The 25000-nt window shown below is 47.9% G+C and overlaps 1 protein-coding gene across 17 annotated transcripts in view; it reads left to right on the top strand.

The window, feature by feature from the left end:
• The first annotated feature begins 14200 nt into the window (after positions 1 to 14200).
• Positions 14201 to 25000, top strand: part of slc8a1a (solute carrier family 8 member 1a) — a 45938-nt gene continuing 35138 nt past the window's right edge. For 16 of the 17 annotated variants that reach the window (XM_056279848.1, XM_056279861.1, XM_056279853.1 and 13 more), the window contains exon 1: positions 14450 to 16005. In XM_056279848.1, the coding sequence (XP_056135823.1) occupies positions 14465 to 16005 (1541 nt within the window). In that variant the 5' untranslated portion in view covers positions 14450 to 14464. Of the gene's footprint in view, positions 16006 to 25000 lie in introns of all 17 variants that reach the window. The other variant, XM_056279844.1, reaches the window with a different exon arrangement.

Here is a 25000-nt window from a genome sequence, read left to right on the forward strand (position 1 = left end):
CCAGTAGGGAGGGAGACAGAGAGAGGGAGCGGGAGAGAGAGAGAGTCTGGTAGGGAGGGAACAGAGAGAGGGAGCGGGAGAGAGAGAGAGAGTCTGGTAGGGAGGGAGACAGAGAGAGGGGGGAGAGAGAGAGAGAGTCTGGTAGGGAGGGAGACAGAGAGAAGGAGCGGGAGAGAGAGAGAGTCCATTAGGGAGGGAGACAGAGAGAGGGAGCGGGAGAGAGAGAGAGTCCAGTAGGGAGGGAGACAGAGAGAGGGAGCGGGAGAGAGAGAGAGTCTGGTAGGGAGGGAGACAGAGAGAGGGGGGAGAGAGAGAGAGAGTCTGGTAGGGAGGGTGACAGAGAGAAGGAGCGGGAGAGAGAGAGAGTCCATTAGGGAGGGAGACAGAGAGAGTACAGTAGGGAGGGAGAGAGAGAGTCCAGTAGAGAGGGAGGGAGACAGGGAGGGAGACAGGGAGAGGGGGCGAGGGAGAGAGAGAGTCCAGTAGGGAGGGAGACAGAGAGGGGGGGGGAGAGTCTAGTAGGGAGGGAGAGAGAAGAGGGAGCGGGGGAGAGAGAGAGTCCAATAGAGAGGGAGGGAGACAGAGAGAGGGGGGGAGGGAGAGAGAGAGTCCATTAGAGAGGGAGGGAGAGAGGGAGTCCAGTAGAGAGGGGGAGGGAGAGAGGGAGGGTCTCCAGAAGACAGTCAGACGCGTCCAGGACGGCGCTGTAGTTTTGCTGCCGGGATCTTTTGACTTCATTTGTTTTAATGACGGTGCAGACGGTGGAGAAGTGCTGAGGTGTGGAGCCTCCATCATAACGCACCTCCTGCTGTCCCCTGCTGACCAGGCCGCTGTCCGTCCCTCCGTCCCTCCGTCCGTCCGTCTGCAGGTGAGCTCACATGCACGTTTCTGAAGGAGCAGGCAGGCCTGGAGGTGCAGGAAGCTCCTCTCCCTGCGTGGAGGAGTGTTGTGGGATGGACCTCCCAGAAGCGTCCGTTATAACAGGCAGGCAGGCAGGCAGGCGCGTTCATCTTTCATCCTGCGTTCGAAACGGGGGCGTTGATGGGAGGGGGGCGGCCTGTTTGAGTCACACTTGTCTCAAGTTTCCTTCTATGGAGACGACCTCTCTTCCTCCTCTCTTCCTCCTCTCTCTCCATCTCTACCCGTCATCTGTCCATCTCGGCATCCGCTCCTCTTCGTGACTAAAGTGGATCTGTTGGAACCAGTAAAGACCGACGCAGAAATAAAACTTCTGGTAACGCGCTACATTAAGCCCATGTTATAACCCTTAGTTAACGGCTCATAAGGCGCTACATTAAGCCCATGTTATAACCCTTAGTTAACAGCTCATAAGGCGCTACATTAAGCCCATGTTATAACCCTTAGTTAACAGCTCATAAGGCGCTACATTAAGCCCATGTTATAACCCTTAGTTAACGGCTCATAAGGCGCTACATTAAGCCCATGTTATAACCCTTAGTTAACAGCTCATAAGGCCCTTCTAAGTCCTAATGCTGCACTTTGTGGACTATCCGAACTCCTGTAATACTTCCGGTCGTGAGGGTTCTTACGTGCTACACGTAACGTTTATGCAGACTGGATTTACAACCCGAAACGAATGTGAAAAAGGAAGTTTGGCATATTTCACAAACGCCGCCTAGTGGCCAAAACGTGTTTACGATGTTATTATGAACATTTAGTCCTATCAACACATAATAATGGTAATAAGCATTTTATAAGGACTCATAAGGGCCTTATTAACCATCAAATAACACTTATTACATGTACTTAATGTGACGCGTTACCAGAGTTTTCACCTCATGTTTGGTGAGACTTGTTTGACACAAAATACACGAACTACAATGCTCGCGCTCGCGCTCGCGCTGCCTCACGGCAGTGCATGCTGGGAAGTGGGCGTGTGAGCGTGAGTGGGTGAGGGCGGTGAATGTGACATTGGCGCGGAGTTTGAATTGTTTGCTGTATTTTTTCGGATGTTCCCCTGTAGTCTTAATCTGTCCTGTGTGCACGATCAGGTAAACCCTCTTCATACCTTCTTACCGAGTGTTCGGTGGTTTAGTCGGGTGGTTTTCATGAGGACTGGCGTCCTCCGAGACGCCGCCACCGCCGTTCATCCATCACGGGATTCGGATAGTCCCGCCGGAGGCCAGCGTGACGGTGGCAGAGGTTTTGTTGGCCCGTAGGAGAGCAAGGTGGACATGGGAGTCTCCTGTTTGCTTGCAGGAGGAACAAGGCTGTGGAGGGTCTTTTGAAGGAGGAGCGTGGTGTTGGTGAGAGGATCGAGAGTTGTGTAGTTCTAAGGGATGTCTGTACTACTGTTTGCTTGCAGGAGGAACAAGGCTGTGGTGGTTTTGTTGAAGGAGGAGCGTGGTGTTGGTGAGAGGATCGAGAGTTGTGTAGTTCTAAGGGATATCTGTACTACTGTCTGCTTGCAGGAGGAACAAGGCTGTGGTGGTTTTGTTGAAGGAGGAGCGTGGTGTTGGTGAGAGGATCGAGAGCGGTGTAGTTCTAAGGGATGTCTGTACTACTGTCTGCTTGCAGGAGTAACAAGGCTGTGGTGGGTGTTTTGAAGGAGGAGCGTGGTGTTGGTGAGAGGATCGAGAGTGGTGTAGTTCTAAGGGATGTCTGTACTACTGTTTGCTTGCAGGAGGAACAAGGCTGTGGTGGGTCTTTTGAAGGAGGAGCGTGGTGTTGGTGAGAGGATCGAGAGTGGTGTAGTTCTAAGGGATGTCTGTACTACTGTCTGCTTGCAGGAGGAACAAGGCTGTGGTGGGTGTTTTGAAGGAGGAGCGTGGTGTTGGTGAGAGAATCGAGAGCGGTGTAGTTCTAAGGGATGTCTGTACTACTGTTTGCTTGCAGGAGGAACAAGGCTGTGGTGGGTGTTTTGAAGGAGGAGCGTGGTGTTGGTGAGAGGATCGAGAGTGGTGTAGTTCTAAGGGATGTCTGTACTACTGTTTGCTTGCAGGAGGAACAAGGCTGTGGTGGGTCTTTTGAAGGAGGAGCGTGGTGTTGGTGAGAGGATCGAGACTGGTGTAGTTCTAAGGGATGTCTGTACTACTGTTTGCTTGCAGGAGGAACAAGGCTGTGGTGGGTCTTTTGAAGGAGGAGCGTGGTGTTAGTGAGAGGATCGAGAGTGGTGTAGTTCTAAGGGATGTCTGTACTACTGTCTGCTTGCAGGAGGAACAAGGCTGTGGTGGGTGTTTTGAAGGAGGAGCGTGGTGTTGGTGAGAGGATCGAGAGTGGTGTAGTTCTAAGGGATATCTGTACTACTGTTTGCTTGCAGGAGGAACAAGGCTGTGGTGGTTTTGTTGAAGGAGGAGCGTGGTGTTGGTGAGAGGATCGAGAGTGGTGTAGTTCTAAGGGATATCTGTACTACTGTTTGCTTGCAGGAGGAACAAGGCTGTCGTGGTTTTGTTGAAGGAGGAGCGTGGTGTTGGTGAGAGGATCGAGAGTGGTGCAGTTCTAAGGGATGTCTGTACTACTGTTTGCTTGCAGGAGGAACAAGGCTGTGGTGGGTGTTTTGAAGGGGGAGCGTGGTGTTGGTGAGAGGATCGAGAATGGTGTAGTTCTAAGGGATGTCTGTACTACTGTTTGCTTGCAGGAGGAACAAGGCTGTAGTGGGTGTTTTGAAGGAGGAGCGTGGTGTTGGTGAGAGGATCGAGAGTGGTGTAGTTCTAAGGGATGTCTGTACTACTGTTTGCTTGCAGGAGGAACAAGGCTGTGGTGGTTTTGTTGAAGGAGGAGCGTGGTGTTGGTGAGAGGCTCGAGAGTGGTGTAGTTCTAAGGGATGTCTGTACTACTGTTTCCCGATCGTCGGTTCCCTCTACCAGAGTCACAGCGTCGTGTGTTCCGCCGTTATCTCCAACGAGCTGCGGAGGATTGGTAAATTCGCCAGTGCCTTCAAAACTGTCAGTCTTGGATGTAAAGATCCGAAGCTGAAACATGTTCAGTCACTCAGGGACAGGTATTTGTGTTTTTGGACTCTCCGACACAGAGTTAGGAGGTTTCATTTAGAGTTAGACATGGTTATGGCTCATACATGGTGTATGCAAGTTCAGGGCAGTTGAAATGTTTTGAGTGTGGAGATGTCGGCCATACGAAAAGAAAGCCCCTTTATTTTGGTCATTGTACAGTTGTTGAGGTACGATGAAATGTGTCTTCTGCATTTAACCCATCCTGTTGTGTAGGAGCAGTGGGCAGCTGCAGCACCTGGGGACCAACTAACTCCAGTTCTTTTTCCTGTTGCCTTGGTCAGGGGCACAGACAGGAGTATTAACCCTAACACGCATGTCTTTTTGATGGTGGTGTAGTGACCTACTTGCAGGTTACATATTCACCATGTGGGCCAGAGACCGTCCCTTTAAGACAGTGGGCGGGGTTAGCAAAGGGAATTGTGGGTAGACACAAGGCTAACTTATTTTGAGTTGGAGGAAATAAACGACCCCACAGCTGTGTGGTCAGAAGGAGAACTGGTCTCGTCTCCTTTCTTACATCCTCCACAGTGGGGGGAAACTGGAGCACCCGGAGGAAACCCGTGCAGATACGGGGAGAACATGCAAACTCCACACAGAAAGGACCTGGGATGGCCTGGGGGTTTGAACCCAGGACCTTCTTGCTGTGAGGCCACAGTGCTAACCACTGGGCCACCATGCCACTGTTTGCATGTCCGCATAGACAGCAAGTGGAGGCAGACACTGCAGATGATAACATCCCGCCCCTTGATAATGTCTCCATGGCAGGAGATGTTAAGACATTAAAAAAAATGCAGCTCATACTGGCACTTTAACGTTAAGCTGCTTCAGGACTGATTTCTGTGAGAAATTTGAGGTGTTCTTGGGACTCTGGAGAGAAAGGAAGAGGGACTTTGAGTCCCTGAGTCAGTGGTGGGAAGTGAGCAAGGCACATATATGCGTTTTCTGTCAACAGTATACAAGTCATTCCACAGTGAGAGTGAAAAGAGTCATTCAGGATTTAGAAAAAGATATCAGGGTATTCACTCACAACAGCACAGATAGTCACAGGCTTCAACAAAAGAAACAGGAATTAGGTTCATTTTTACATGAAAGAGTTAAAGGGGCTTTGGTCAGGTCAAGGTTCACCAGCATTAGAGATAAGAATGCTCCCACCTCCTTCTTTAACCTTGAGAAGTCCGTCCATCAGACCAAACAAATGGTCTGTTTCCGCCTCCCTGGTGGTAGGGTGATGACTGACCTGATTGAGATGAGACAACATGCCGTAGAGTCCTGCATTGCCCTCTTTGGAATGGAGGACTGTAACAGAGAGTGTGTGGACCAGCTGCTGCAGGGGTTTCCTCAGTTGAGCTCTGAGGACAGAGCCGTCCTGGATGCCAACATCTCCCTAGAAGAGCTCACTGCTGCTGTGGGCCAGATGGGTTCTGGTTGAGCCCCTGGACTGGATGGACTACCTGTAGACTTCTATAAGCGCCTCTGGAAGTGTTTGGGAGCTGACCTGTGGGAGGTGCTGCAGGAGTGTTCCCAAACAGATCTGTTTGTGTCATTGCTGGGTTTGTTGTATAAGGAAGCTTTCTGTTTGGTGAAAGTGGGTTGTGGGCTGAGCTGACCAGTAAAGGTTCAGAGAGACATTAGACAGGGATGTCCTATCTCTAGATAGCTATACTCTTTAGCTATTGAGCCTCATCTGAATAGATTGAGATCCAGGTTATTGGGACTTGTGCTACCAGGGTTACCTCAGCGCTGGTGGTGTCCGCTTATACTGATGACATTACTCTGTTTGTCAGAGAGCAGAGAGATGTGGGGTTCCTTGGTAATAGTTTAGTCATGTATGAAAGGGCATCTTCAGCAAATGTGAACTGGGAAAAAAGTGAAGCTCTGCAGGTTGGGCAGTGGGCTGACAAAGACAGGCCAAAGTTAACTGAGAGAAACCTGGGAAGAAACCTCAGGGCGAGCAACAGAGGAGGGATCCACCAAGGGGCTTGATTGGAGGAATTCAGAGGGCAGTTGTGGATTTCTTCTGGTCAGAGCAGCACTATGGCTGATATCAGCCATAGTGTACCTGCTGGTACAGGGCGGAGGACAGGACCTGGTAGACCTCAAATCATGGATCACAGCCTTCAGGCTGCAGATAGCTCACAGACAGCTTTGGCCTGCCGGGGAAAGTTACTGCCTGTTTGTTGCTGAGGAGCGCCGGACGCCTAGGATATGAGAAACACTTGTTCCTGCTTCAGCTCCAGTCCATGGATTTAACTGGTCTGGTGTCTTTTTATCAGTCTGTTTTACATGCAGGGCATGTTTTAACATTCCATTTGGGAAGCTGTGATGGCACCAGGGATGTGGCTCTTTGAGGAACCCTTGTTTGGAAACAGTTTCATCACCTCTCAGGTTTTGTCTTCTGGTAGCCTGAGATCCAGACTGAGAGAGCCTGGCTGTGTTAAGCTATGTCATCTCATCTCATGAAAAAATCCATCACCCATCTAGTTGAACTGCTCAACATCAGCTCCAATAGACTGCTGCTGCTCAGGCTGGTGGAGGAGGTCTGTGCTCCTCTGCTCTGCCAGAAGCCCTCAGAGCTTTTGCCGAAGATCGTACTCTATATGACCAATGGGATGATGACTATGAGTATCTCTTTCCTTCCCTGGCTGTCTCTCCTGCTGTTGGGACAGTGGCAAGATAAGGGGGACATCCTGCTGTCTCTAAAGACCCTAGGGTTGGGAGAGTTTGAGACTCTAGGGGAAAAAGCAGCCTATTATATCAGCGTGAAGGTTTCAAGCTTACGCTCCATGGCAGGGGTGAAGGTGTCGAGATGGACTGAGTTTTTTGGTCTGGGATCGTCCCCGAGGGGCTGTTGGTGGTCCCTGTACAAACCTCCCATTAACAAACAGACTGGTGACCTCCAGTGGAGGATTGTACATGGGGCCATAGCACCAAACAGGTATCTGGTGCGCCTCAGTCCTGACACAGTGGACGGCTGTCCTTTCTGCTTGCAGACAGAAACAACATACCATCTGTTTATCCAGTGTTCCAGACTGGACAGACTATTCAGCCCACTACAGACGTGGCTTCAGAGCTTAGGAGAAAGATTCTCTTTTTGTCTTTTTATCTGTGGTCCACACTGCTCTGCTAAGAAAACATGTGTACACACATTAATGAATTTCATTTCAGGACTGGCCGAATCCGTTTGGAAAACAGGGAGACCCCGTGTGAGGGGCGAGGGGTCAGAAGACGTGGTTCTGATGCCGACTGGGCTGCTGGCAGCTCGGCCCAGAGCAGTTTGGTTTGAGTTTTACAGACTGACAAAAAAGAGAGTTGGGGTGTGCAGGATGTGCTGTGTTCAGTCAGAGAGAGCTCTTTGGTTCTGGACAGCTGAGATTTTTTCTTTCTTTTTTTTATTTTGGTATTTCTGTTTTGGGTTTTTGAATGAATTCGTTTTTGTTGTAATTTTTTGACAATGGAAAACTTGTGCAAATGGTACAAGATAAAAATAAAGGTCTGTTTTAAAATTCAAATTCTCTCGAATTCAAATTCACTTTGCTTCATTAGCATGACTATAACAAAATACAGTATTGCCAAAACAATGTACAAACAACCAATGTTAACAAATACGATGTACAGACAGCATGAACGTGTAAAGCTATACATACAGAAAAACACAACAATATATACATATACTCCGTAAATAAAAAGAAGGTACCTTAAAACTGAGGCCTGCTGTAGGTCAGCAGGTCATTCTGGTTCCCTCATGTGGGGGCAGCAGAGATAAACTGTCCTGCGACAACACAACTTCCTGTCATTTCCCAGTAGCATTTTTAGTTTTCCCTGATTTAATAAATTGTGGGTGTTTACTGCTGAATTTTAGGGAAACTTGTTCCCTGATTAGTTTAAATGTTGGGCACTGTGTGAGGAGGTTCTGCTCTGTCTCTGCAGCACCTCCTCCACACTGTTGGCACCATCGCTCCTCTTCTGGCAGCCATGTTTTCTTCTATCTGCCTGTCTCTATGGCCAGGCTATGAGCCTCAGTCTGTACTGTGTTACCATGTGTCTGTGTTTCTATGGTCAGGCTATGAGCCTCAGTCTGTACTGTGTTACCATGTGTCTGTGTTTCTATGGCCAGGCTATGAGTCTCAGTCTGTACTGTGTTACCATGTGTCTGTGTTTCTATGGCCAGGCTATGAGTCTCAGTCTGTACTGTGTTACCATGTGTCTGTGTTTCTATGGCCAGGCTATGAGCCTCAGTCTGTACTGTGTAACATGTGTCTGTGTTTCTATGGCCAGGCTATGAGCCTCAGTCTGTACTGTGTTCCCATGTGTCTGTGTTTCTATGGCCAGGCTATGAGCCTCAGTCTGTACTGTGTTACCATGTGTCTGTGTTTCTATGGCCAGGCTATGAGCCTCAGTCTGTACTGTGTTACCATGTGTCTGTGTTTCTATGGCCAGGCTATGAGCCTCAGTCTGTACTGTGTTACCATGTGTCTGTGTTTCTATGGCCAGGCTATGAGCCTCAGTCTGTACTGTGTTACCATGTGTCTGTGTCTCTATGACCAGGCTATGAGCCTCAGTCTGTACTGTGTTACCATGTGTCTGTGTTTCTATGGCCAGGCTATGAGCCTCAGTCTGTACTGTGTTACCATGTGTCTGTGTTTCTATGGCCAGGCTAGGAGCCTCAGTCTGTACTGTGTTACCATGTGTCTGTGTCTCTATGGTCAGGCTATGAGTCTCAGTCTGTACTGTGTTACCATGTGTCTGTGTCTCTATGGCCAGGCTATGAGTCTCAGTCTGTACTGTGTTACCATGTGTCTGTGTCTCTATGGCCAGGCTATGAGCCTCAGTCTGTACTGTGTTACCATGTGTCTGTGTTTCTATGGCCAGGCTATGAGTCTCAGTCTGTACTGTGTTACCATGTGTCTGTGTCTCTATGGCCAGGCTATGAGTCTCAGTCTGTACTGTGTAACATGTGTCTGTGTTTCTATGGCCAGGCTATGAGTCTCAGTCTGTACTGTGTTACCATGTGTCTGTGTCTCTATGGCCAGGCTATGAGTCTCAGTCTGTACTGTGTAACATGTGTCTGTGTTTCTATGGCCAGGCTATGAGTCTCAGTCTGTACTGTGTAACATGTGTCTGTGTCTCTATGGCCAGGCTATGAGTCTCAGTCTGTACTGTGTTACCATGTGTCTGTGTTTCTATGGCCAGGCTAGGAGTCTCAGTCTGTACTGTGTTACCATGTGTCTGTGTTTCTATGGCCAGGCTATGAGTCTCAGTCTGTACTGTGTTACCATGTGTCTGTGTTTCTATGGCCAGGCTATGAGCCTCAGTCTGCACTGTGTTACCATGTGTCTGTGTTTCTATGGCCAGGCTATGAGTCTCAGTCTGTACTGTGTTACCATGTGTCTGTGTCTCTATGGCCAGGCTATGAGTCTCAGTCTGTACTGTGTTACCATGTGTCTGTGTTTCTATGGCCAGGCTATGAGCCTCAGTCTGTACTGTGTTACCATGTGTCTGTGTCTCTATGGCCAGGCTATGAGTCTCAGTCTGTACTGTGTTACCATGTGTCTGTGTTTCTATGGCCAGGCTATGAGTCTCAGTCTGTACTGTGTTACCATGTGTCTGTGTTTCTATGGCCAGGCTATGAGTCTCAGTCTGTACTGTGTTACCATGTGTCTGTGTCTCTATGGCCAGGCTATGAGTCTCAGTCTGTACTGTGTTACCATGTGTCTGTGTTTCTATGGCCAGGCTATGAGCCTCAGTCTGTACTGTGTTACCATGTGTCTGTGTTTCTATGGCCAGGCTATGAGTCTCAGTCTGTACTGTGTTACCATGTGTCTGTGTTTCTATGGCCAGGCTATGAGCCTCAGTCTGTACTGTGTTACCATGTGTCTGTGTCTCTATGGTCAGGCTATGAGTCTCAGTCTGTACTGTGTTACCATGTGTCTGTGTCTCTATGGCCAGGCTATGAGTCTCAGTCTGTACTGTGTTACCATGTGTCTGTGTTTCTATGGCCAGGCTATGAGTCTCAGTCTGTACTGTGTTACCATGTGTCTGTGTTTCTATGGCCAGGCTATGAGTCTCAGTCTGTACTGTGTTACCATGTGTCTGTGTTTCTATGGCCAGGCTATGAGCCTCAGTCTGTACTGTGTTACCATGTGTCTGTGTTTCTATGGCCAGGCTATGAGTCTCAGTCTGTACTGTGTTACCATGTGTCTGTGTTTCTATGGCCAGGCTATGAGCCTCAGTCTGTACTGTGTTACCATGTGTCTGTGTTTCTATGGCCAGGCTATGAGTCTCAGTCTGTACTGTGTTACCATGTGTCTGTGTTTCTATGGCCAGGCTATGAGCCTCAGTCTGTACTGTGTTACCATGTGTCTGTGTCTCTATGGCCAGGCTATGAGTCTCAGTCTGTACTGTGTTACCATGTGTCTGTGTCTCTATGGCCAGGCTATGAGTCTCAGTCTGTACTGTGTTACCATGTGTCTGTGTCTCTATGACCAGGCTATGAGCCTCAGTCTGTACTGTGTTACCATGTGTCTGTGTTTCTATGGCCAGGCTATGAGCCTCAGTCTGTACTGTGTTACCATGTGTCTGTGTTTCTATGGCCAGGCTATGAGCCTCAGTCTGTACTGTGTTACCATGTGTCTGTGTCTCTATGGCCAGGCTATGAGTCTCAGTCTGTACTGTGTTACCGTGTGTCTGTGTTTCTATGGCCAGGCTATGAGTCTCAATCTGTACTGTGTTACCATGTGTCTGTGTCTCTATGGCCAGGCTATGAGTCTCAGTCTGTACTGTGTTACCATGTGTCTGTGTTTCTATGGCCAGGCTATGAGTCTCAGTCTGTACTGTGTTACCATGTGTCTGTGTTTCTATGGCCAGGCTATGAGCCTCAGTCTGTACTGTGTTACCATGTGTCTGTGTCTCTATGGCCAGGCTATGAGCCTCAGTCTGTACTGTGTTACCATGTGTCTGTGTCTCTATGGCCAGGCTATGAGCCTCAGTCTGTACTGTGTTACCATGTGTCTGTGTTTCTATGGCCAGGCTATGAGTCTCAGTCTGTACTGTGTTACCATGTGTCTGTGTCTCTATGGCCAGGCTATGAGTCTCAGTCTGTACTGTGTTACCATGTGTCTGTGTTTCTATGGCCAGGCTATGAGCCTCAGTCTGTACTGTGTTACCATGTGTCTGTGTTTCTATGGCCAGGCTATAAGTCTCAGTCTGTACTGTGTTACCATGTGTCTGTGTTTCTATGGCCAGGCTATGAGTCTCAGTCTGTACTGTGTTACCATGTGTCTGTGTTTCTATGGCCAGGCTATGAGTCTCAGTCTGTACTGTGTTACCATGTGTCTGTGTTTCTATGACCAGGCTATGAGTCTCAGTCTGTACTGTGTTACCATATGTCTGTGTCTCTATGGCCAGGCTATGAGCCTCAGTCTGTACTGTGTTACCATGTGTCTGTGTTTCTATGACCAGGCTATGAGTCTCAGTCTGTACTGTGTTACCATGTGTCTGTGTTTCTATGGCCAGGCTATGAGCCTCAGTCTGTACTGTGTTACCATGTGTCTGTGTTTCTATGGCCAGGCTATGAGTCTCAGTCTGTACTGTGTTACCATGTGTCTGTGTCTCTATGGCCAGGCTATGAGTCTCAGTCTGTACTGTGTTACCATGTGTCTGTGTTTCTATGGCCAGGCTATGAGCCTCAGTCTGTACTGTGTTACCATGTGTCTGTGTCTCTATGGCCAGGCTATGAGCCTCAGTCTGTACTGTGTTACCATGTGTCTGTGTTTCTATGGCCAGGCTATGAGTCTCAGTCTGTACTGTGTTACCATGTGTCTGTGTTTCTATGACCAGGCTATGAGTCTCAGTCTGTACTGTGTTACCATGTGTCTGTGTCTCTATGGCCAGGCTATGAGCCTCAGTCTGTACTGTGTTACCATGTGTCTGTGTTTCTATGGCCAGGCTATGAGCCTCAGTCTGTACTGTGTTACCATGTGTCTGTGTTTAACATCAGTCACTGTGCTCAGGTAGACTGCCACAGTGTACTGTCTCTTTAGCGCCAGATAGCATTGTGTTTTACTTTGTGTGTGTGATTTTGTGTTCCAATAGGTGAGGTACTTTTGGGTCGGTTGTGATATAATTTGATTGACTCTGATAGTCCTGGTGTCAGACTGGTGCTGAGGCAGAACACTGCTTGGACTGGAACGGAGCGTCAGGACCGGCTGAGTGAGGTGACCTTGGTCTTTGCTCGTGTCTTGGCTCTGTAGGGCTTTGTGGTGGTAGGAGTGGGGGTGGGGGTGGGGGTGGGTCACTTTCTTTTAGATGAAGCCAACTGATCGTTTCTGGATTTTCAATAAGAATGGGAATTGGCCCAGTTCAGCTCTGCAGGCATCATTAGTTGTTTTCATGTGCACCTGCAGGATGCTTTTACACAATTCAGTGTGTGCATTTTCAGTTGGATGTTTTTCCCATTGTTCAAAGTGTAGGTTTGTTTGCGTGCTCTTTCTGGGGTTTTATTGCGAAGTTTTTCTCCCCGTTAAAGGGTTTTTCTTTAGGGAGTTGTTCCTTATCGATGTGAGGGTCTAAGGACAGGATGTTGTGTTGCTGTAAAGCCCCCTGAGACACATTTATATATTTGTGATATTGGGCTATACAAATAAAACTGAATTGACTTGACTTGACATTGTAAGATGGTGACAGCTGTACACTCCCCCCCCCCCCCCCACCATCATCACCACCACCACCACCACCCCGGTTCAGGGATGGTCATTCCAAAGATGGCCTCTTTAACTCCCTGTTCAAACCAACGTTCCTCCCTATCAAGGATGTGCACATCCTCATCCCTGAAAGAGTGGCCACTGGTCTGTAGATGGTGTAGACTGTGGAGTCCTGGTCTGTAGATGGTGTAGACCTTGGAGTCCTGGTCTGTAGATGGTGTAGACTGTGGAGTCCTGGTCTGTAGATGGTGTAGACTGTGGAGTCCTGGCCTGTAGATGGTGTAGACTGTGGAGTCCTGGCCTGTAGATGGTGTAGACTGTGGAGTCCTGGTCTGTAGATGGTGTAGACTGTGGAGTCCTGGTCTGTAGATGGTGTAGAGACTGTGGCGTCCTGGTCTGTAGATGGTGTAGACCGTGGAGTCCTGGTCTGTAGATGTTGTAGACCGTGGAGTCCTGGTCTGTAGATGGTGTAGACCGTGGAGTCCTGGCCTGTAGATGGTGTAGACTGTGGAGTCCTGGTCTGTAGATGGTGTAGACCGTGGAGTCCTGGTCTGTAGATGGTGTAGAGACTGTGGAGTCCTGGCCTGACGTGTTAGTTCTCCTGTGTTGTGTCATCCTCTTGGCCAGCATCTGTTTAGTTTCCCCAATGTACAAGTCATGGCAGTCCTGCTGGCACTTAACAGCTACACTATATTGCTCTGTTTGTGCCGGGGACTTGATTCTTGGGGAGGACCAACTTCTGGTGCAGCGTGTTTTGGGGTTTGAAACCATCTGAGACGCGGTGTTCAGAAAATACGCATCTCAGCTTTTCCAACACTCCCACCACATACAGAATCACCACTGGTTTCCACTTAGACAGCTGTTGCCCTTCTCCTTTCTCTGATTGGCTGGTGCACTGTTTGGGGTCTTCCTGGCTTTGACAAAAGCCCAGTTAGGATAACCACACTTAACCAGGACCTGTTTAATGTGGGATTTCTCCCCTTCCCCAGCCGCTGTGTTGGTGGGGACGTTGTCAGCTCAGTGGGTTGAACAGGGAGTCAGACAGGTCGTCTATGTGAAGAGGGAACGACCATCCCTGAACAGAGGGGGGAGGACTAAGAGTACATCTGTCACCATCTTACAATGCTGTGATTGCAACTACTCCCCAGTCCTCTGAATAGTACACATGGCCATCGTAACTCTAGCTAATGGTTACGTCAATATGAAACCAATCGTTGGTTTCAGTCGTTATGCCACTGTGCTGTTTATAATGTTGAGGGATACCTGCAGTCACTGAGACTGACGAAGTCCCTTACATGAGTGATGAAACGTTTCTCCCACTAAACATAGTGTCCAGATGAACTGATTCAACTCTATGGATTTCCTTACCTCAATTATTGATTATGCTTCGAGACTTTTAGTGTGTGTTCATAGATACATGTACTCCCACATAGATCCAGATTGAGAATAACACGCATACATGTGAACTCATGCAGTGCATTAAGCGCTCCTCTCTGTCATTTCCAGGTTTAAGGGAGCTGACGTGGGAATATGGACCCGACTAGAACGTCCTCGCTGTCTTTCACCGCTCAGCTGCTCCTCCTCTTCATCATCCTCACCTCCGAAAACCTGTCTGCTGCCGCGGGAGGCTCCACTCTGAACAGTGGCTCAAATGGCACGCTGAGCAACCACACCAAGTGTGGGGGAAGCTCTGACTGTATAGAGGGCGTCATCCTGCCCATATGGAAACCGGTGAACCCCACCTTCGTGGACCGCTTGGCCAGAGCAACTATTTACTTTGTTGGACTGGCCTACATGTTCCTGGGTGTCTCGATCATCGCTGACCGTTTCATGGCCTCCATCGAGGTCATCACCTCCCAGGAAAGACAAATCACAATCAAGAAGCCCAATGGTGAGAAGATCACCACGACTGTGCGTGTCTGGAATGAGACAGTGTCTAACCTGACTCTCATGGCGCTGGGTTCCTCTGCTCCAGAAATCCTCCTGTCTGTGGTGGAGGTGTGCGGTCATCAATTTAATGCTGGAGAACTCGGCCCCAACACCATCGTGGGGAGCGCTGCCTTCAACATGTTCGTCATCATCGGCCTGTGCGTGTCGGTCATCCCAGACGGCGAGCACAGGAAGGTCAAGCACCTGAGGGTGTTTTTCGTCACCGCCACCTGGAGTATCTTCGCTTACACATGGCTGTACCTGATCCTAGCTGTCTTCTCCCCAGGCATCGTGGAAGTTTGGGAGGGGCTCCTAACTCTCTTATTCTTCCCGTTGTGTGTGGGATTCGCCTATGTGGCAGACCGCAGGCTCCTTTTCTACAAGTACATGCACAAGCGCTACCGAGCTGGCAAGCGGAAGGGAATTATCATTGAGACGGAGGGAGAGCTGCAGCTTCCTTCCAAAGTTGACATCGAAATGGACGGCAGGGCGCTGAACTTCCATGGTGAGGATCTTGTAGACAGAGACATGGGCTTGGAGGAGAAGGAGCTGGAGGAGGAACAAAGCAGGAGGGAGATGGCCCGAATCTTGAAGGAGCTGAAGCAAAAACATCCAGAGAAGGAGATGGAGCAGCTGATCGAGATTGCCAATTACCAAGTTCTGACCCAGCAGCAGAAGAGCCGGGCTTTCTACCGGTGTCAGGCAACCCGGATAATGACTGGAGCAGGGAACGTCTTGAAGAAGCACGCGGCTGACCAAGCCAAGAGAGCCTTCCAGCACGACGTTTGCTCTGAAGTCTCGGAGAAGAATTTCTCTTCCAAGATCTTCTTTGATCCGGCTACTTACCAGTGCCTGGAGAACTGTGGGTCAGTGGTGCTAAACGTGGTGCGGCGCGGCGGGGATTTAACAAGCACTGTCTCTGTGGAATACCGGACAGAAGACGGCACGGCCAACGCTGGGTCTGATTACCAGTTTACTGAAGGCACCGTTGTGTTTAAACCCGGCGAGACAGAGAAGGAGATCAAGATCGACATCATTGATGATGACATCTTCGAGGAGGATGAACACTTCCTAGTTCACCTCAGCAAGGTGAGGGTTATCTCTGAAAGCACCAGCACCCAGAATAATGAGGCCAACCACCTGGACACTATAGCCGGTCTCGGCCTGCCCTGCACAGCTGTGGTCACCATCTTTGATGATGATCATGCCGGGATCTTTACATTTGAGGAGCCTGTAATGACCGTGAGCGAGAATGTCGGTGTGATGGAGGTGAAGGTTATCCGAACCTCTGGGGCTCGAGGCATGGTGGTCGTGCCGTACAAGACTATCGAGGGGACAGCCAAAGGAGGGGGTGAAGACTTTGAGGACACTCACGGAGTCCTTGAGTTTGACAACGATGAGATCTTGTAAGTCCAAATCCTATTTTCCATGTAAGAGGTTCAGACACAGTCACGTTTAAAAACAATGTGATAAATTCGAAGTGTTGTGAAGATCCAGAAAAGTTTCACGCTCCAATTGGTTCCAGACAGTTTTAGTTCCAGCCTTCGGTGCTCCATGCTGTCACAAGCTGATACCTCCACTGATGCTGTAGAAATTTGGCCTTTGCAGTTTCCAGTGGCACCCACTGTAACAGAGGTAAGAATTACATGTTATAAACTTGTTGAAGTTCGGCAAAATCTATTAAATTATTATTCTTTATATATTGAGTTTCTCTTGTGCTCTTCATATTCAAACCTGGCATCATTCACTTAGCACCTCCTAGTGGTGACGGTTGTGGTCAAGTGCATTACGGAGTAACATCTCTGTTGGTATGTTGTTCTATAGTGCTCACTCCAAATATGGCTAAAAAGTGTTATAAAATTGCTAAAAGTGCAATCCAGTTACGGCAATCGATGTAGAAATGGCTGGAGTTGAGCTGACACTTTAAGACCACAACATGTGGATTTTACCAGAGTTGAGTTGTGACAGAAATAAATTGGCCTGCAGCAGCTACCCTGAATTCAGAAGATTGGTGTGGTTTCTTCAAAGTAAGGCCAGAACAAGGAGGTTACAATGGGATCAGGGTCACGACACCTTGTTCTGGCTATACTGTGAAGAAACCACGCCAATCTTCTGAATTCAGGGAAGCCGCTGGAGGCCCATTTATTTCTGTCACAACTCATCCATCCATCCATTATCCAAACCGCTTAGCCTGCTCTCAGGGTCGTGGGGATGCTGCAGCCTATCCCAGCAGTCATTGGACGGCAGGCGGGGAGACACCCTGGACAGGCCGCCAGGCCATCACAGGGCCAACACACACACACACATTCACACCTAGGACAATTTAGTACGGCTGATTCACCTGACCTACATGGCTTTGGACTGTGAGAGGAAACTGGAGCACCCGGAGGAAACCCACGCAGACACGGGGGGGAGAACATGCAAACTCCACACAGAGGACGACCCGGGACGACCCCCAAGGTTGGACAACCCCGGGGCTCGAACCCACAATCTTCTTGCTGTGAGGCGACCATGCTAACCACTGCGCCACTGTACTGCCTGTCACAACTCAACTCTGGCAAAATCCAAATGAACAGATAGATGTTGTGGCCTTAAAGTGTCAGCTCAACTTCAGCCATTTCTACATCGATTGCTGTAACTGGACTGCACTTTTAGCACTTTTGTAACACGTTTTAGCCATATCTGGAGTGGCTCTGTAGAACAACATACCAACTCTGTTGCCGTCATGTGAAGAAGGGACAGAGATGTTACTCCGTAATGCACTTGACCACAACCGTCACCACTAGGAGGTGCTAAGTGAATGATGGGAAGCACAAGAGAAACTCAATATATAAAGAACAATAGTTTAATATATTTTGCCGGCACGGTGGCGCAGTAGTTAGCGCAATTGCCTTACAGCGAGAAGGTCCTGGGTTCGAGCCCTGGGGTAGTCCAACCTTGGGGGTCGTCCTCTGTGTGGAGTTTGCATGTTCTCCCCGTGTCTGCATGGGTTTCCTCCAGGTGCCCCGGTTTCCTCCCACAGTCCAAAGACATGGAGGTCAGGTGACTCGGCCGTACTAAATTGTCCCTAGGTGTGAATGTGTGTGTGTCGGCCCTCTGATGGACTGGTGGCCTATCCAGGGTTTCTCCCCGCCTGCCACCCAATGACTGCTGGGGCTGCAACATCCCGCGACCCCCGCTTGGGATAAGTGGCTTGGATAATGGATGGATTTTTCCGAATTTCAACAAGTTTATAACGTGTCATTCTGATCTGTGTTACGCCTGCACCACAGCTGCACCACAGCTGCACCACAGCTGAAGTAACTGCTGGTTTGACTGCTAACATTTAGACAACGATCAGGTCAGTGTAAACGGTCTGGGGAGTAGCAGCCTTCTCCATTGGCCATACCAAACAGGTGAATCCATGGGGGAGTTTTTGTCTTTTTATTGATTTGACCTTTCGTGTAAATCAGTCCTCTTCAGTCATGAGGAGCTTTGGGTCAAACTGGGTCACAGCAGGGAGGGTGCAGGGTGCAGGAAGTCACAAGAAACACTTTGTTTGGAGACAGAAATGAATGCAGCTGCATTGCCTCAAAACACCAGCCAATGCAAACAATGCAGTGATTTAACTGTGCTCCAGAATATCAGTAGATTAACGTTTAATATACACAGGTCACGAGCAGGAATATAAACATGTCTGTCATCAGGTCACGAGCAGGAATATAAACGTGTCTGTCATCAGGTCACGAGCAGGAATATAAACATGTCTGTCATCAGGTCACGAGCAGGAATATAAACGTGTCTGTCATCAGGTCACGAGCAGGAATATAAACGTGTCTGTCATCAGGTCACGAGCAGGAATATAAACATGTCTGTCATCAGGTCACGAGCTGGAATATAAACATGTCTGTCATCAGGTCACGAGCAGGAATATAAACGTGTCTGTCATCAGGTCACGAGCAGGAATATAAACGTGTCTGTCATCAGGTCACGAGCAGGAATTTAAACATGTCTGTCATCAGGTCACGAGCAGGAATATAAACATGTCTGTCATCAGGTCGCGAGTAGGAATATAAACGTGTCTGTCATCAGTTCACGAGTAGGAATATAAACGTGTCTGTCATCAGGTCACGATCAGGAATATAAACATGTCTGTCATCAGGTCACGAGCAGGAATATAAACATGTCTGTCATCAGGTCGCGAGCAGGAATATAAACATGTCTGTCATCAGGTCACGAGCAGGAATATAAACATGTCTGTCATCAGGTCACGAGCAGGAACATAAACGTGTCTGTCATCAGGTCACGAGCAGGAATATAAACATGTCTGTCATCAGGTCACGAGTAGGAATATAAACGTGTCTGTCATCAGGTCACGAGCAGGAATATAAACGTGTCTGTCATCAGGTCACGAGCAGGAATATAAACATGTCTGTCATCAGGTCACGAGCAGGAATATAAACGTGTCTGTCATCAGGTCACGAGCAGGAATATAAACGTGTCTGTCATCAGGTCACGAGCAGGAATATAAACGTGTCTGTCATCAGGTCACGAGCAGGAATATAAACGTGTCTGTCATCAGGTCACGAGCAGGAATATAAACGTGTCTGTCATCAGGTCACGAGCAGGAATATAAACGTGTCTGTCATCAGGTCACGAGCAGGAATTTAAACATGTCTGTCATCAGGTCACGAGCAGGAATATAAACATGTCTGTCATCAGGTCGCGAGTAGGAATATAAACGTGTCTGTCATCAGGTCACGAGCAGGAATATAAACATGTCTGTCATCAGGTCGCGAGTAGGAATATAAACGTGTCTGTCATCAGTTCACGAGTAGGAATATAAACGTGTCTGTCATCAGGTCACGATCAGGAATATAAACATGTCTGTCATCAGGTCGCGAGCAGGAATATAAACATGTCTGTCATCAGGTCGCGAGCAGGAATATAAACATGTCTGTCATCAGGTCACGAGCAGGAATATAAACGTGTCTGTCATCAGGTCACGAGCAGGAATATAAACATGTCTGTCATCAGGTCACGAGCAGGAATATAAACGTGTCTGTCATCAGGTCACGAGCAGGAATTTAAACGTGTCTGTCATCAGGTCACGAGCAGGAATTTAAACATGTCTGTCATCAGGTCGCGAGTAGGAATATAAACGTGTCTGTCATCAGTTCACGAGTAGGAATATAAACGTGTCTGTCATCAGGTCACGATCAGGAATATAAACATGTCTGTCATCAGGTCGCGAGCAGGAATATAAACATGTCTGTCATCAGGTCACGAGCAGGAATATAAACATGTCTGTCATCAGTTCACGAGTAGGAATATAAACATGTCTGTCATCAGGTCACGAGTAGGAATATAAACGTGTCTGTCATCAGTTCACGAGTAGGAATATAAACGTGTCTGTCATCAGGTCACGACCAGGAATATAAACGTGTCTGTCATCAGGTCACGAGCAGGAATATAAACATGTCTGTCATCAGGTCACGAGTAGGAATATAAACGTGTCTGTCATCAGGTCACGAGCAGGAATATAAACGTGTCTGTCATCAGGTCACGAGTAGGAATATAAACGTGTCTGTCATCAGGTCACGAGCAGGAATTTAAACATGTCTGTCATCAGGTCACGAGCAGGAATATAAACATGTCTGTCATCAGGTCACGAGAAGGAATATAAACGTGTCTGTCATCAGGTCACGAGCAGGAATATAAACGTGTCTGTCATCAGGTCACGAGCAGGAATAGAAACATGTCTGTCATCAGGTCACGAGAAGGAATATAAACGTGTCTGTCATCAGGTCACGAGCAGGAATATAAACGTGTCTGTCATCAGGTCACGAGCAGGAATAGAAACATGTCTGTCATCAGGTCACGAGCAGGACTATAAACGTGTCTGTCATCAGGTCACGAGCAGGAATATAAACGTGTCTGTCATCAGGTCACGAGAAGGACTATAAACGTGTCTGTCATCAGGTCACGAGCAGGAATATAAACGTGTCTGTCATCAGGTCACGATCAGGAATATAAACGTGTCTGTCATCAGGTCACGAGCAGGAATATAAACGTGTCTGTCATCAGGTCACGAGCAGGACTATAAACGTGTCTGTCATCAGGTCACGAGCAGGAATATAAACATGTCTGTCATCAGGTCACGAGTAGGAATATAAACGTGTCTGTGATCAGGTCAGGAGTAGAAATATAAACATGTCTGTGATCAGGTCACGAGTAGGAATATTGACGTGTCTGTCATCAGGTCACGAGCAGGAATATAAACATGTCTGTCATCAGGTCACGAGTAGGAATATAAACGTGTCTGTGATCAGGTCAGGAGTAGAAATATAAACATGTCTGTGATCAGGTCACGAGTAGGAATATAGACGTGTCTGTCATCAGGTCATGAGCAGGAATATAAACATGTCTGTCATCAGGTCAGGAGTAGAATTATAAACATGTCTGTCATCAGGTCACGAGCAGGAATATAAACATGTCTGTCATCAGGTCACGAGTAGGAATATAAACGTGTCTGTGATCAGGTCAGGAGTAGGAATATAAACATGTCTGTCATCAGGTCACGAGCAGGAATATAAACGTGTCTGTCATCAGGTCACGAGCAGGAATATGAACATGTCTGTCATCAGGTCACGAGTAGGAACATAAACGTGTCTGTCATCAGGTCACGAGTAGGAATATTAACGTGTCTGTCATCAGGTCACGAGCAGGAATATAAACGTGTCTGTCATCAGGTCACGAGCAGGAATATAAACATATCTGTCATCAGGTCACGAGTAGGAATATAAACATGTCTGTCATCAGGTCACGAGCAGGAATATAAACATGTCTGTCATCAGGTCACGAGCAGGAATATAAACGTGTCTGTCATCAGGTCACGAGAAGGAATATAAACGTGTCTGTCATCAGGTAACGAGAAGGAATATAAACGTGTCTGTCATCAGGTCACGAGAAGGAATATAAACGTGTCTGTCATCAGGTCACGAGCAGGAATATAAACATGTCTGTCATCAGGTCACGAGCAGGAATATAAACATGTCTGTCATCAGGTCACGAGCAGGAATATAAATGTCTGTCATCAGGTCATGAGCAGGAATATCAACATGTCTGTCATCAGGTCACGAGTAGGAATATAAACGTGTCTGTCATCAGGTCGTGAGTAGGACTATAAACGTGTCTGTCATCAGGTCACGAGCAGGAATTTTCTTGTGTGCATCCACTGAGCTGTTCTCTACTCTGCTATTGTTCTCTACTCTACTGTTGTTCTCTAATATTGTTCTCTACTCTACTGTTGTTCTCTACCCTACTGTTGTTCTCTAATATAGTTCTCTACTCTACTATTGTTCTCTACTCTACTATTGTTCTCTACTCTGCTGTTGTTCTCTAATATTGTTCTCTACTCTACTATTGTTCTCTACTCTACTATTGTTCTCTACTCTGCTGTTCTCTACTATTGTTCTCTACTCTACTATTGTTCTCTACTCTGCTGTTCTCTAATATTGTTCTCTACTCTACTGTTGTTCTCTACTCTACTATTGTTCTTTACTCCTGACACATCTTATTCTACTCTATCATGAAGCTGTCGCTCTCTCTACCTCCGTCTATCTGTCTATCTGTCTATCTGTCTGTCTGTCTGTCTGTCTGTCTGTCTGTCTGTCTCTACCTCTGTCTGTCTGTCTCTCTCTCTACCTCTGTCTGTCTGTCTCTACCTCTGTCTGTCTGTCGGTCTCTCTACCTCTGTCTGTCTGTCTGTCTGTCTGTCTGTCTGTCTGTCTACCTCTGTCTGTCTGCCTGTCTCTCTCTACCTCTGTCTGTCTGTCTGTCTCTACCTCTGTCTGTCTGTCTGTCTACCTCTGTCTGTCTCTCTACCTCTGTCTGTCTGTCTCTACCTCTGTCTGTCTGTCTGTCTGTCTCTCTACCTCTGTCTGTCTGTCTGTCTGTCTGTCTCTACCTCTGTCTGTCTGTCTGTCTCTCTACCTCTGTCTGTCTGTCTCTCTACCTCTGTCTGTCTGTCTGTCTGTCTGTCTGTCTGTCTGTCTGTCTGTCTGTCTCTACCTCTGTCTGTCTGTCTGTGTCTCTACCTCTGTCTGTCTGTCTGTCTGTCTGTCTCTACCTCTGTCTGTCTGTCTCTCTCTACCTAGTAGCTCTGTCTGTCTGTCTGTCTATCTATCGCTCTACCTCTCTGTCTATCTGTCTCTCTCTACCTCTCTCTGTCTCTCTCTACCTCTCTGTCTCTCTGTCTGTCTGTCTATCTGTCTCTCTCTGCCTCTGTCTATCTCTCTCTACCTCCCTCTGTCTGTCTGTCTGTCTGTCTATCTGTCTCTCTCTGCCTCTGTCTATCTCTCTCTACCTCCCTCTGTCTGTCTGTCTGTCTGTCTATCTGTCTCTCTCTACCTCTATCTGTCTGTCTCTCTCTACCTCTCTCTGTCTGTCTCTACCTCTCTGTGTGTGTCTGTCCATCTGTCTCTCTCTACCTTTGTCTGTCTGTCTCTCTCTACCTCTCTCTGTCTGTCTGTCTCTCTCTACCTCTCTCTGTCTGTCTGTCTCTCACTACCTAGCTCTGTCTGTGTGTCTGTGAGTCTCTTGCTCTGTCTCTGTCTGTTGCTCTGGCTCTCGTTCTGTTCTGAGCTGCTCTGCTTGGCTCTTCTGATTGGTTGATACTAAACACCAGGCAGGCTGTTTTCAGTCTCATTGATGTTTTATATATCAAACTGCGTGCACGCACACACACACACACACACACATACACTCACTCTCACACACACACATACATACATACACACACACATACACACAAACTCATCAGCTGTGTGACTGTCAGCAGTGAGTTGGGTGTGACAGGTAAGTGACGTCACAATGGTGGCTGGGGTGTGTTGATGTGTTGGCAGTAGTTTGTTACATCATGATAGTGGACTGGATGTGTTGATGTGTGCGCAGTAGTTTGTGACGTCATGATAGTGGACTGGATGTGTTGATGTGTGCGCAGTAGTTTGTGACGTCATGATAGTGGACTGGATGTGTTGATGTGCTGGCAGTAGTTTGTGACGTCATGATAGTGGACTGGATGTGTTGATGTGTTGGCAGTAGTTTGTGTCGTCATGATAGTGGACTGGGTGTGTTGATGTGTTTGCAGTAGTTTGTGACGTCATGATAGTGGACTGGATGTGTTTGCAGTAGTTTGTGACGTCATGATAGTGGACTGGATGTGTTGATGTGTGCGCAGTAGTTTGTGACGTCATGATAGTGGACTGCATGTGTTGATGTGTGCGCAGTAGTTTGTGACGTCATGATAGTGGACTGGATGTGTTGATGTGTTTGCAGTAGTTTGTGACGTCATGATAGTGGACTGGATGTGTTTGCAGTAGTTTGTGACGTCATGATAGTGGACTGGATGTGTTTGCAGTAGTTTGTGACGTCATGATAGTGGACTGGATGTGTTTGCAGTAGTTTGTGACGTCATGATAGTGGACTGGATGTGTTGGCAGTAGTTTGTGACGTCATGATAGTGGACTGGATGTGTTTGCAGTAGTTTGTGACGTCATGATAGTGGACTGGATGTGTTTGCAGTAGTTTGTGACGTCATGATAGTGGACTGGATGTGTTGATGTGTGCGCAGTAGTTTGTGACGTCATGATAGTGGACTGGATGTGTTGGCAGTAGTTTGTGACGTCATGATAGGGGACTGGATGTGTTGATGTGTGCGCAGTAGTTTGTGACGTCATGATAGGGGACTGGATGTGTTGGCAGTAGTTTGTGATGTCATGATAGGGGACTGGATGTGTGCGCAGTAGTTTGTGACATCATGATAGTGGACTGGATGTGTTGGCAGTAGTTTGTGATGTCATGATAGTGGACTGGATGTGTTTGCAGTAGTTTGTGACGTCATGATAGTGGACTGGATGTGTTGATGTGTGCGCAGTAGTTTGTGACGTCATGATAGTGGACCGGATGTGTTGATGTGTGCGCAGTAGTTTGTGACGTCATGAAGGTGGACTGGATGTGTTGGCAGTAGTTTGTGACGTCATGATAGTGGACTGGATGTGTTGGCAGTAGTTTGTGACGTCATGATAGTGGACTGGATGTGTTGATGTGTGCGCAGTAGTTTGTGACGTCATGAAGGTGGACTGGATGTGTTGGCAGTAGTTTGTGACGTCATGATAGTGGACTGGATGTGTGCGCAGTAGTTTGTGACGTCATGATAGTGGACTGGATGTGTTGATGTGTGCGCAGTAGTTTGGGTAGTTTTGTGATCCAGCGACAGAAGAAGAGGTGCCAACACATGCCGAGAGAGACGACAGGAATGAACTGTTTGTCTGAGTAGGTCTTTGTTTTAAAGTGACAGAAAGCAGGTTTTGATCTTCTCCAAGCCAGTTAGACTCTTCCAGTGGAAACCTGCATCTGTCT

This window comes from Lampris incognitus, chromosome 5 (assembly GCF_029633865.1).
Source record: "Lampris incognitus isolate fLamInc1 chromosome 5, fLamInc1.hap2, whole genome shotgun sequence".
Classification (NCBI taxonomy): domain Eukaryota; kingdom Metazoa; phylum Chordata; class Actinopteri; order Lampriformes; family Lampridae; genus Lampris; species Lampris incognitus.